Source organism: Miscanthus floridulus, chromosome 4, assembly GCF_019320115.1.
Source record: "Miscanthus floridulus cultivar M001 chromosome 4, ASM1932011v1, whole genome shotgun sequence".
NCBI lineage: Eukaryota > Viridiplantae > Streptophyta > Magnoliopsida > Poales > Poaceae > Miscanthus > Miscanthus floridulus.
The window spans coordinates 79339667-79352134 of record NC_089583.1 but is presented as its reverse complement, the minus strand read 5'-3'; the positions used below and the strand labels follow the sequence as shown (position 1 = coordinate 79352134).

General features: G+C 43.5%; 1 protein-coding gene across 1 annotated transcript; it reads left to right on the top strand.

Annotated features, from left to right (window-relative positions):
• The first annotated feature begins 228 nt into the window (after positions 1–228).
• LOC136551812 (glycine-rich cell wall structural protein 2-like) lies at positions 229–1166 on the top strand. Its single transcript, XM_066543354.1, has one exon. It carries the CDS (start codon positions 336–338, stop codon positions 1041–1043), a length of 708 nt encoding a protein of 235 aa, XP_066399451.1. The 5' UTR covers positions 229–335; the 3' UTR covers positions 1044–1166.
• The last annotated feature ends 11302 nt before the right edge of the window (positions 1167–12468 follow it).

Here is a 12468-nt window from a genome sequence, read left to right as displayed (position 1 = left end):
TAGTGTCAGGCCCATGTCCTTTTGCACCGTCCTTACTCCACTACTGCGTTGTACGCTCTAACAAGATACCAAGAGCACCACTCCGAAATTCAGCCGTCCAATGGCCACAGCACCACAAGTTTCGTGCCACCAATAAGCCAGGCACTATTTGTGAAACCCTGCTTTTGGGTCCTATAAATGCCACAGCTTGCTGCGTCTCGAGCAGCAGGAAAGACCAGGAGTTGAAAGGAGACATACATAGCATATACTCCTTTGAACATACACCTGAATCCATAGAAAGGAACACAATCTGTACAGGTGCATTATTGTTCCGGCTTCTCCTAGAGGAATTTAGGATGATGTCTCGACCTCCGATCACGACCATTTTCCTTGGCATCACCATCATCGTGCTTGCTGCCCTTGCTCTCACATCCGAGGGCCGCATTTCTCGAATGGACCTGAGCATCGACCTCGGTGGTGGCGGCGGCGCAGGCATTGGGATCGGTACTGGGATTAGCATCGGCATAGGTGGTGGTGGTGCCGCTGGCTCTGGCTCTGGCTCAGCGTCCGGGTCGGGATCAGGCTCTGGCTCGGCCTCAGGTTCCGGGTCCGGTGCCGGTTCATCGGCGGGATCCCGTGCGGGCTCTGGTGCAGGATCGTATGCTGGCTCTGGCGCCGGCTCTGGTGCGGGGTCAGGAGCTGGTGCCGGCACGGGTTCAGGTTCAGGTTCAGGTTATGGTTATGGTTATGGTTATGGTTATGGTCAAGGGCAAGGTGCAGGTGAAGGTGAAGGTCACGGCCAAGGATCTGGGTATGGCGAAGGGCATGGTCATGGAAGTGGCTCCGGTCGAGGATCTGGCTATGGCGAAGGTTCCGGCTCTGGCTCCGGCCATGGATCAGGATCCGGCTACGGTGAAGGTTACGGCTGTGGCTCGGGCTCCGGTCATGGCCAAGGCTCTGGATACGGTGAGGGTTCAGGAAGTGGATACGGAGCTGGTACAGGCTCAGGCTACGGCGAGGGACACGGCTACGGCTACGGCTCTGGTTCTGGAAATGGCAAATAAAGATGGTGAACGATGGCTCCCTCACCAGTGTGTGATTGCCACTGTCAGTTCTCTGAGCTCTGATGTCCTCTTTCTGTGTATCCGTATACATAAATATACTCCCTCCGTCCCGAATTATTTGCATTTCTGAGATTGAGCACGGCAACCAAAATAGATAGAAAATTATTAAAATACCCCTATAAATATAGACCGGTTGCAGTGGTGGATAGTTGTGCGGAGGCAAGGCCATTTTATTATGCCAGGATGGGTCACGTAGCCCCCGCAGCTTCTGGATGGAGCCGATGTAGCCTCCGTTGATTTTTTTTTAGTTTTTTTTATTGTTTTGGTCTGACACACTGGCGTTGTGCGGTTGTCTAGCGCTGCATTGCTCTGATGGTTCCTGCCACTGCTGCATGCTCCGTCGGGTTCGGTGACCGATTAATATGGGAAAAAATTTGAACCCAAACGTGCAAATAAACTGGGATAGAGGGAGTAAGTATGTACACGCAATAAACTATGGATAAAAAAATTGTACTGTACGCTCTTGTTCACCGTACATGTAAATCTGAGCAGTTGCCACGCCACTCTTATATCTTTGGCAATGTCTAACTTTTTCCTGGCGTAATCCAGATAGTTAACTGTGTCTTGGAAACATTTCTGTAACAGCCTCTGTTATCACCTCACGAGCTTTATCGTCTCAAGCCGTTTTGTCAATGCCAGCAACGTGGGCATCATAAAAATCTTTCATTTGTGACCCCATACAGCGTTTTCAAGCTCATGTTTTGTATGAATACTGAGCGAGGGAAACATGTCTTTTCTATGCACTTCCAACAAAGCTCCGAAACTCATCTTTGCTTTAGCAACTTGCTTCCAAATCTCAAAATATAGACCATCCAATCCCATGTGAGAATGATCAAACTCATGCTACGGATATCTTCCCAGAAACCGTAGCTAACTAGAAGTGGGGAAACATTGGGGAAACCTGCTGCAATCTCCAGCGCTTGAATATAAACCACATCTTCGACTCTATTCCACCATCTTCCGTATAATCTTCAATCCACTTAGTCTCATTTGCTAACACGTACTGGACATATGACAGATCTTCTTCGTAGGTAATATTAAGAGTTGGTAACGCTCCCAATCCAAATACTTACCATAAGGGCGTGTGTAGGATCTCTGGTTGGCCTAGAGGAGGGGTGAATAGGTCTGTTAAAATAAATACTCAAACTTTTATTAAATTCATCCAGCGGCACTGTCGCTCTGGAGGGCGGCACTCCCGGGCCAGAACAGCGGCACTGTCGTACCTGCAGATAACTTCGAATCATAGTTCAAAATCCGTGAACGAAAACTTAGATCGGAGAAATTTTCTAACTAACTGCATGTATGACAATTACAGATCAAGAGCTAGAAGTGTTAGGAACACAACACACAAGTAGATCGACTAGAAACTCTAGTAATCACCTCAACCACAATATGTCATGCAAGTAATGTAAATTAAGCACAAGTGACACAATGATTTATCCAGTGGTTCGGCTCGCCACTAAGGCTTGCCTACCTCCACGTTGTTGATGTTAGCCACTAAGGCTTAGGGTTTTTCAACCCTTCCTCGTTCTCAAATCAAGAGACTTAACTCTTGAGATGAGGGGTGAGTTCACTAGCTTTAAGAGATGGTTACAAACCTTTCAGGACTACCACATAAGTTGGCAAGCTCCACGGGCGACGCTCTAGCTGGCTAGGAGCCAAGCTCCAAGAGTAACAACACAACCGTCGGCTAAAACATGAACCAATTGCTCTTTAGAGTTGGAGAATCAATGGAGCTGCTCTCTAATCGAGTTTTGCACCCCTTTTCCCTCAAGGATTGATGGGAAAATCAATAGATTTGCTTAGGGGCTTGAGGTCAACAATGGAGGGAGAGAGAGAGCTCCTGCTCTGTTTTGGAAGTGCTAAAGTGAGAAAGAAGAGACAGAGTACTGTTGGGAAGGAAGGAGAATAGTATAAATACCCCCAGCCCCCAACGGTCACTTAAGTCGCGGTAGTGCCTCTCTTCAAGTGCGGCAGTGCCGCACCACGTAAGACAGCAAGGGTAATAGTGAAGTGTAGACTATCTTGGCTGTGAATCTGAAGATACATGTGTATGTTTGAGCACTTGGAAGCACATACTAGCTTAAGCATTGTGTCTCCCTTTATAGTATGACTTTTCCTATACTCAAATTCAAAATATAAAAGAATTTAAACATTCTTTGAGTTTGAAGTCATCTACATTTGTAATTGAGGGCTCCTCCATTTCGTGTAGCATCCTCGAACATGAATTCCCTGCTTGCCATCTCGATAAATCTCATTAGTTCTCTAATTGTGTGGTCATTATCACCAAGACCCATAATTAGGGCTTGATTGCACTTTCAATCTTCCCCTTTTTGATGATTGATGACAACCCAATTAGAGCTTACAAAAAGATATGAAATAAATACTGAGATTTTTAAGCCATGGGTATAGAGCCTCCCTCTAAGTATGTGAATAGAGAATTGAATTCTCAAATTAGCATAAGAAGCCAAGATTCATATTTTAGTGAAAGTAATGAGGCTCCCCCTACATCCATGCTCCTGTGGGGTGCGGCATACTGTGTCAGGTATGTAAAACGTGATGCAAATGACAGTTTATGCACAACATGGTTTGCTGTTGCAGCTGGATGCGGCACTGCCGCACTTGCTGTAACAGCATAGATCAGAACAGACACTACACAATATGTGATACATATAAAGATATACATTCTAGCACAATTATATCACAAGCGACAACATAGATTAATATATGTCCATATCCCACACATATAAAAAGTACTTAAGTAGCATTATTACATAAAATAGAGTTTCTAATGAACTCTCAAACTCTCACTTAACGAAGACTACTCTAAACGGATACAAATATAACTCTAGCTATAGCAATCTCCATGGCGTCAAAAAAGTTGTTGACCCCTCTAATTTTCTCCTCCTTTGGCATAAAGCACCAAAAAGAGAAGAAAAGAAGAAAGACCAACACTCACTCCTCATCCTCTTGGATGGTGTCCCAATCGACATCATCGCCACTAGCAGCTGCACTAGACCTGCGACGTCCTCCTCTTCACCATCATCATCATAATCGTTGTTATTGGAGGAAGAAGAAGACACCACCGCCCTCCCTTGGCGATGAGTGGTCGAAATGTGACGCTCACGCCTGGTGCTCCTCCTCATGGACTGCAAGGTGGATCTCAAACTGGTGTGTGGATCAAGCTCTGGCTGCTCCTGCTCTTCATCCTCCTCATTCTCTGAATCTATCTCAGAAAGACTAGGGAGGCCAACTAACCTCGACGGTGACTGAACTGGAGAAAGAGATGGCAGCCCTGCACGCTCTCTAGCCTCCCGATTGGCTTCATGATTCTACAACCGGTCCTGATATGCAGTCCTCGCTGCATAAGTGCATATGGTGAAGATGGCCTTGATCCACTTCCCAAATTTCTCTATCTTCTTTTCCTTGCGAGGCCTAGAGCAGGATGACTCAGGCACGTCCTTAACTGATGGAGAGCATCTCACTGCCCTGCTAGCAGTTGCCCCTCGGGTCTTCTCAATTTTGTAGACAGTGTGAAGACCATCTTTCTCAAATCTTTAGCCAGAGATGCTCTCAATCATAAACATGAGATAGGAGCATAGGGTATCCCCTTTCTCCCATCCTCCATGGCGTTCCTTAGCTCATGCCACATGAAGCGAGGGACATTAAACCTGTCACCTCTAGGAGCAAATCTAGCAAGCACATTCCTCACATAGCCATTAAGATCAGAGACTACTCCATCCTTGGGATTGATAGTGTCCTGATCAAATTACTCAGAATGTAATAATAGCTCTTTAGGCCACTGACTTTTCCATCTACACTTCTCCTGTCAATCCACATATAGGCAATATCACGGATCTCAGCTCTAGCCTCATCATGAATATAAGTGAAGCCCCGCTCTTCCTCTCCAAAACCAAGGATCTTGCTGAAAGTCACAAAATCAACTCTATAATGGCATCCCTCAGTCATCCAGTGAATCTCATCAGTGTAGATGCTATAGAAGAAAGTGGCATGGAACTAGGCTAGCACTTCCTCATTCCAATTATATCTAAAGCCCATAATATCAGTGAGGCCAAACAACTCGCAAGCCTTGATCACCTTATTGAATTCTGGCTCATTCTTTGCCTTCATCTCCTCCTAATCAACATACTGCATCTTAACAACTTTGGATTTCTTGGAGTTGAAGTTCACAGATACATAGAAGTTGGAATGAAACTCATTCCAAAACTTGTAGTCTATCTCTAAATCCTTTGGCTGCTCATAGGGATTGTTCTCACGTGCTTCCTCCACCATCTTCAGCTTTCCCGCATAGTTGAGCACGGGATGAGCATGTGTGTCAACAAGACGCCTCATGACTAAATCCTCAGAATACTCTCTGATGTAGCTCCTGTGAAACTCCTTAAGATGAGGTGAAATATCTGGGCAAGCACCTGGAGGAATAGTGTGTCCAGCCCTCTCCAAGTTCTCCTCATCCTAGATCATCTGATTTCTCCTCCCCCTCTCTCTAGCAACATCTCTGTCTGCTGCACTGTTGTTGCCCCCTATGGTCCTACCATGACCACGATGAGGCATTTGCTTCTCTCGAGGCTCTATCATCTTCCTCTTCCCCCTCCGGTCATCATCACCTCCGGAGGCCATCTTGGTTTTCGAGGATTAAGGAGAAAAGAGATGAATCAGCTTCGCCCATGAGCTAGGGCTGCTGCTGATGATGACGTAGAAGAATAGCAATAGGCTATGGCAATGCTAGAGGTGGCAGTGTGGCTGGACAGAGGCGTGATGGCGGCGACATGCGTGTGCGAGAGGAGAGGCGACGGCTGCAGTCGGGATAAGGGAGAGAGTTACCCTAGGGGCCAGGGAAATAAGAGGTAAGATGGGCCCCCACGGTAATTGCTGTCGTGGGCCGAATTTTAGTTAAAATTCAAAGTGTGGCACTGTCGTAGGGCAGGCGCGGCATAGCCGTACTTCCTAGTACAACAAATTGAGCTACTAACTAAATACCTCTATATATATAGGATATGGACACATATCTCAAGCACACTATGATCAACAACAAATAATCAATACAAATAATGATCATAATGCACTTGTTTCTTATGATAAAATATTTTAAGCACAATATTTATACTTCGCAATTCATTTCTCCTATCCATGCTAGTTTATCAATCAAGGTGTGCTATAGTTCAAACCATGTTACGAGAATCAAGTATATTTAGCTCACTACGCAAAGCACAAAATCTTGACTCATCAAGAGGCTTAGTGAAGATATCGGCTAGCTGCTTTTCGGTGCTCACATGGCGAATTTCGATATCTCCTTTGGCTTCGTGGTCTCTCAAGAAATGATATCGGATGTCTATGTGCTTAGTTCTTGAGTGACTTATGGGATTATTGGCTAACTTTATGGCACTTTCATTATCACACAAGAGTGGGATTTTTGTGAAGTGACATCCAAAATCTTGAAGGGTTTGCCTCATCTAAAGTAATTCAGCACAACATGCACCGGCTGCACCATATTCGACCTCGGCGGTGAAAAGGGCTACACAATTTTGCTTTTTAGAACTCCAAGACACTAGGGACCATCTAAGGAATTGACATGTCCCTGAAGTGCTTTTTCGATCTACTTTGCAACCGGTGTAATCGGAATCTGAATATCCAAGTAGATCAAACCTAGAGCCCTTAGGATACCACAAGCCAAGGTTAGGAGTGTGTACTAAATATCTCAAGATTCTCTTAACGGCCACTAAGTGATACTCTTTCAGGTTAGCTTGAAATCTAGCACACATGCACACACTAAGCATAATATCGGGCCTAGATGCGTACAAATAAAGTAGAGAGACGATCATGGAGTGATATACCTTAGTATCAATGGCTTTCCCTTCATCATTGAGATTTAGATGTCCATTGGTTGGCATAGGAGTTTTGATAGGCTTGGCATTCACCATGTCAAACTTCTTGAGCATATCATGGGTGTACTTTATTTGGCTAATGAAAGTTCCATCCTTCACTTGCTTGATTTGAAATCCAAGGAAGAACTTCAATTCACCCATCATGGACATCTCAAATCTCTTGGTCATGATCCTACTAAATTCCTCACAAAAAGAATGATTAGTACTATCAAATATTATGTCATCGAAGAGGCAAAGTATAGTTGGGAAGGAAGGGGAAGGGTATAAATACCTCTAGGCCCCTACGGTCACTTAAGTCGCGTCAGTACGGCAGTGCCGCACCATGCAAGACAGCAAGGGTAAGAGTGAAGTGTAGACTGTCTTGGCTGTGAATCTAATGATGCATGTGTATGTTTGAGCACTTGGTAGCACATATTAGCTTAAGCATTGTGTCCCTATTTATAGTACAGCTTCTCCTATACTCAAATTTAAAATATAAAAGAATTTAAACCTCTTTTAAGTTTGAAGCCATCTATATTTATAATTGGGGGCTCCTCCATTCCATGTAGCATCCTCGAACATAAATTCCCTGCTTGTCATCTCGATAAATCTCATTAGTCCTCTAATTGCATGGTCATTATCACCAAAACCCACAATTAGAGCTTGATTGCACTTTTAATCTCCCCCTTTTTAGTGATTGATGACAACCCAATTAGAGCTTACAAAAGATATGAAATAAATACTGAGATTTTCGAGCCATGGGTGTAGAGCCTCCCCCTAAGTATGTGAATAGAGAATTGAATTTTCAAATTGGCATAAGAAGCCAAGATTCATATTTTACTGAAAGTGATGGGGCTCCCCCTACATCCATGCTCCTATAGGGTGCTGCATACTGTGTCAGGTATGTAAAACATGATGTAAATGATAGTTTATGCACAACATGGTTTGCTATTGTAGCTGGGTGTGGCACTGCCGCACCAGAGTGTGGCACTACCGCACTTGCTGTAACAGCACAGATCAGAACAGACACCACACATCATGTAATACATATAAAAATATATATTCTAGCACAATTGTATCACAAGCGACAACATAAATTAATATATGTCCATATCCCACACATATAAAAAGTACTTAAGTAGTATTATTACATAAATAGAGTTTCTAATGGACTCTTTCCCAACGACCACACTCCTCTCTCTGTGTGGGCGGGACCCGAGAGCTGGGATAAGGACAAGCATGCCGCCGTCCACAGCACCTAGGCGCGCCATGCATCCTGATCTGCGCCCGATCCCTAGGAGCCTAGGCCATGCCCCGATGACTCTATGAACATACTTCAGAAACATGAAACGGTTGAATGCAACATACGTCTGAAGAAGACAAAATATTTGGAACATACACTTGAAATATGTGTGTAAAAATATGCAACATATAGATAAAACACTTGCAACATGAAAACACTTACTACAATATAAGACTGAAACAGCTAAAACCATTGGAACATACTCTTGCAACATGTGTGAAACATATGCAACATCCAAATAAAAAACGCTTGTAAACATACGTCTAAAAACATATGCAACATTTTAAACAAACACTTGCAACATGCCTCTGAAACACTTACAACACCTCGATCTAATTTTGCAACACCCACGTGAAACACTTGGAACATACTTCTGAAACATTTGAAACACTTGAAACATACGCTTGCAACATGTCAGGTGCGACACTCTAGTGGGCAGCGACCATCATGTTAGGCGTGCTGAGGTACTCGATAACCGCCTCGATGGGCAGATTGAGGCTAGGACGCGACAGAACGAAGAGCACCACGGACTTGGCCCCCCGTGAGCTTCTTCCGCTTCTAGGGTACAAGGAGCCTCGAGGCTAGGGGTGAAAGTGGTATGGATAATCCTCTGCTCCGAATCCAAATTTTAAGGATATGGAGAAGTGTTTTTAATATCTGTGTGGACGTGCATAACCCAAATCCTATTATATGCAGATGCGGTATAGGAAATGGGATTAGAAAAATTGGACGGATATATGGATTATTCGGTAATTGAACGTGGATTATGAGACACTTATAATAGATAATCAGAATATTTTAAGGATCCAAAGCGGCAAGAATACAAGTTAGCACAGCCCATGATACAAGCATTATATTGTAGTCTACAAGCCAGCTAGTCAACTAAATATATTAATTTAAGTATCTTTTCACACGACATGAAATGGTACTCCTAGTGATTGCCTATTTGCCTAATTAGTGGCTAATCAGCAAACAGCGAAGTTTTGGTTAATTAAGAATATATTTATTTCTTTTATATGCTTTTTTTTACTCTTAAATCGAAATGGTGAATTGATGGTGATTATTTTCTGTTGTATTGCCGCTTTATGACTTTGGTTAATGAATTATTTCTCATCATAAAAAACAACACTTAAGCACATATTATCCGATTTTTAAAAGTTCGCTTCTGCTCTAATACCGGTCCGAATTCGTACCATTTCCGACATCCTAAATAATCCGCATTTGCATCCGAATCCATATAATATCCGTTTCGCTCCGAATCCGACCCTAAAAATAGATTAGAATATGGGGAAGACATTATCCGCTCTGATCTGATCCGTTTTCATTCCTACTCGAGGCTGCCACGAAGTATGGCTCGGCCGCAATGCTGCCCTTGTCGTCTCCAGCCATAGGAGGAGGTGATGAGGAGGATGCTGGCGCCAACAATAGCGATGAGGGTGGGGCAAAGGCGCGACTCCAGCGACGAAGCCTGGTGTCATGGAGGCGGGTGAAGGCCACAGGGAGGAGAAAGCAGAGGCATGGAGCGAAGCCTGTGGGAGCACGTGAGACGTAGTAGGAGATATTTTTTATTTGGGAAGATGGCGTCTAGACGGACGAACAGACATCCTGACCGTATCATTATCATTACGGAGATGCTAGCGCACAGACATCTGAATGGATGCCCGTGCGTGCTAGCCTGTTTTCCTACACCCTGTTTCCTATGCCTTCTCGTTTTGCGTGCCCACGTGGGGCCACACCGCCTCGATGCCTCCCGCGCCAACCGACCGCATGTGAGGACCGTCTGCCTGCTCGGTGGCGCCCAGCTGCTGTGGCAAGTGGGTCTCATTCAACATGTGCAACATCTAATCCACTTTTGCAACATTCAGATGAAACACTTGCAACATACGTCCAAAACAGCTAAAACATTTGCAGCATGCGTCTGAAACATTTATAAAACACCAGAAAAAACTTGAAAACACATGTGTAGGCATTACAAACATTGTAACTTCCAGATAAGAACAATTACAATATACGTATTAGAACACTTGAAACACTTACATATATATGTGGCATTCAGATCTATTTTTGCAACATCCTGATGAAACACTTGCAACATACGTCTAAAATAGATAAAATATTTGGAACGTACACTTGAAACATATGTGTATAGTCATTGCAACATGTGCAACATCCCAATATACTTTTGCAACATCGATATAAAACACTTGCAACATACCTCTTTTCGCAAAGCTTTTGTTGGTCAAATTTTAGTGCACACTCACTTCCCACATGCTAAACGATTCTTACGCAGCGTAAGTTATTGTACCTGTAGAAGATTGATTAGATAAAACCAGTGCCACTATCCTAGATAGACCATATTACTAGGGCTTATACTTATTTACGTAATTTATCGCATCCTACTTTTCGCAAAGCTTTTGTTGGTCAAATTTTAGGTTTTGAAAAGAGTTTTTAAACTCGTAGACTCATTATTAGCTCCGATACCACCTGTGGCAGAACCACCTGAAATAACATGCTTTCGGAGACGCTCGTCTTCCACTAGACACTAAGCACCTTGAAAGTGAGCTACATCGGGCAATTCCATCAAGCACACCCCAAGGGAGAACTCGAAATAATCCACATTTTACATCCAGAATCTGATAATGAGTATGAGTTTACAATACTTAGTCCATTTCATACAATAAAAGTTCTAGAAAATTATTTATTACAATACCAGAGTTTAGAGTGCGATAATGAAACAGCGGAATAAAAATAAACATCTAGCGGAAATGATACAAGGATCCATCTGTGCCCACCAGAAGCATCCTCCACACAAGAGCTACTCCTCAAGTTGCACCTGCAATAGGGGTAAAATAAACCCTGAGTACACAATGTACTCGTAAGACTTACCCGACTAGTGGGAATACTTTCCCGACTCCAAGGCATATGATAGGCAATATGGGTTTGTTGTTTTCTTTTTGTTTACGAAAAGCATTACTAGAAGTACGTCCTTAAGATTGAGTTTTATTAGCAGTCATGATTACTTCATTAGCTAACCATTCTAAGTAAGCACCTGTTCTACTTTCAAGCAAGGGTTGAGCAATTAGAACCATTTTACCATCTTTCATCTTCTAATTCTTACTCCGGTGCTAGACCATAGCCAAGTCATACCGTCTTATGAAAATGGTGATTCAAGAACCAATGTATCCCAGCTGGGTACCCTGAAACACATGCCCCATTTGTACCCTAGGCACAAACAAGACCAACCCATTTCACTCCTGTCATGGGGGCCAGGTCCCCGTCCAAACTTGGACTCCAAGCCCCCATACTTGAGACCTAGCCTTAATATGGTGCTTAGACCTCCACCTTTCTCCACCTCCAATCAGTCAGTCCAGAAAGAGCCAGAACCCATGATAGAGCGTAACGAGCCTTTCCACTCTCATAAGCAAGTATGTGCTCAGGATAATAAGTCTGTGACCTGACTACTATCCACAGCAACGGACGGTCCTTAATCGACATGAATAGGGAAAATAGTGTAACCAAGCTAAGCCTCATTGGCCATGAGACACAACCTATTACACCCACCAATACCCATACCATATCCCTACCCTGTCTCCATTTTTCCTTTCATCATTTTATCATGAGAGTAAATATAATAATCACTTATTATGAGTAACGGCAGGTTACACACGCTACCGAAAACCTAAGCATAGCATCTACTCGAACCTGCACTAGTAAGACTCATAGGACAGATATATATATGCATGTGGTTTTCATAAAATTCTGGTAACATAAATGCACATCACATATATATATTTAGTTATTATAAAAAATAAGGATTATGCACCGGGGCTTGCCTTGGGCAGGCGTGGTGTCAGCTGAGTTAGTCAGTGGTGGCTCCGGGACCTCCTCCTACACAATAATCTCCTCCTCATACTCCTCGATGATCTCCTCGAACTCGTGATCGCCGATGGTCACGATCTCTGCCAACTTGTCCTCAACATGCATACGATGATGATGCTACACTTAGCATTTAGGCAACAGCAACTCTTAAACTAAGAATACGTATACTAAGCTACTAAGCTAGCTCTAATGACTAAGGTACTAAGCTAACTATCATCTTCATCAAGCAAGGTGTTAGATTCAACTAACAAACACTTAGCTTAGCAAATTAAGGATATATCTTTATTGGTACTAGTGATTT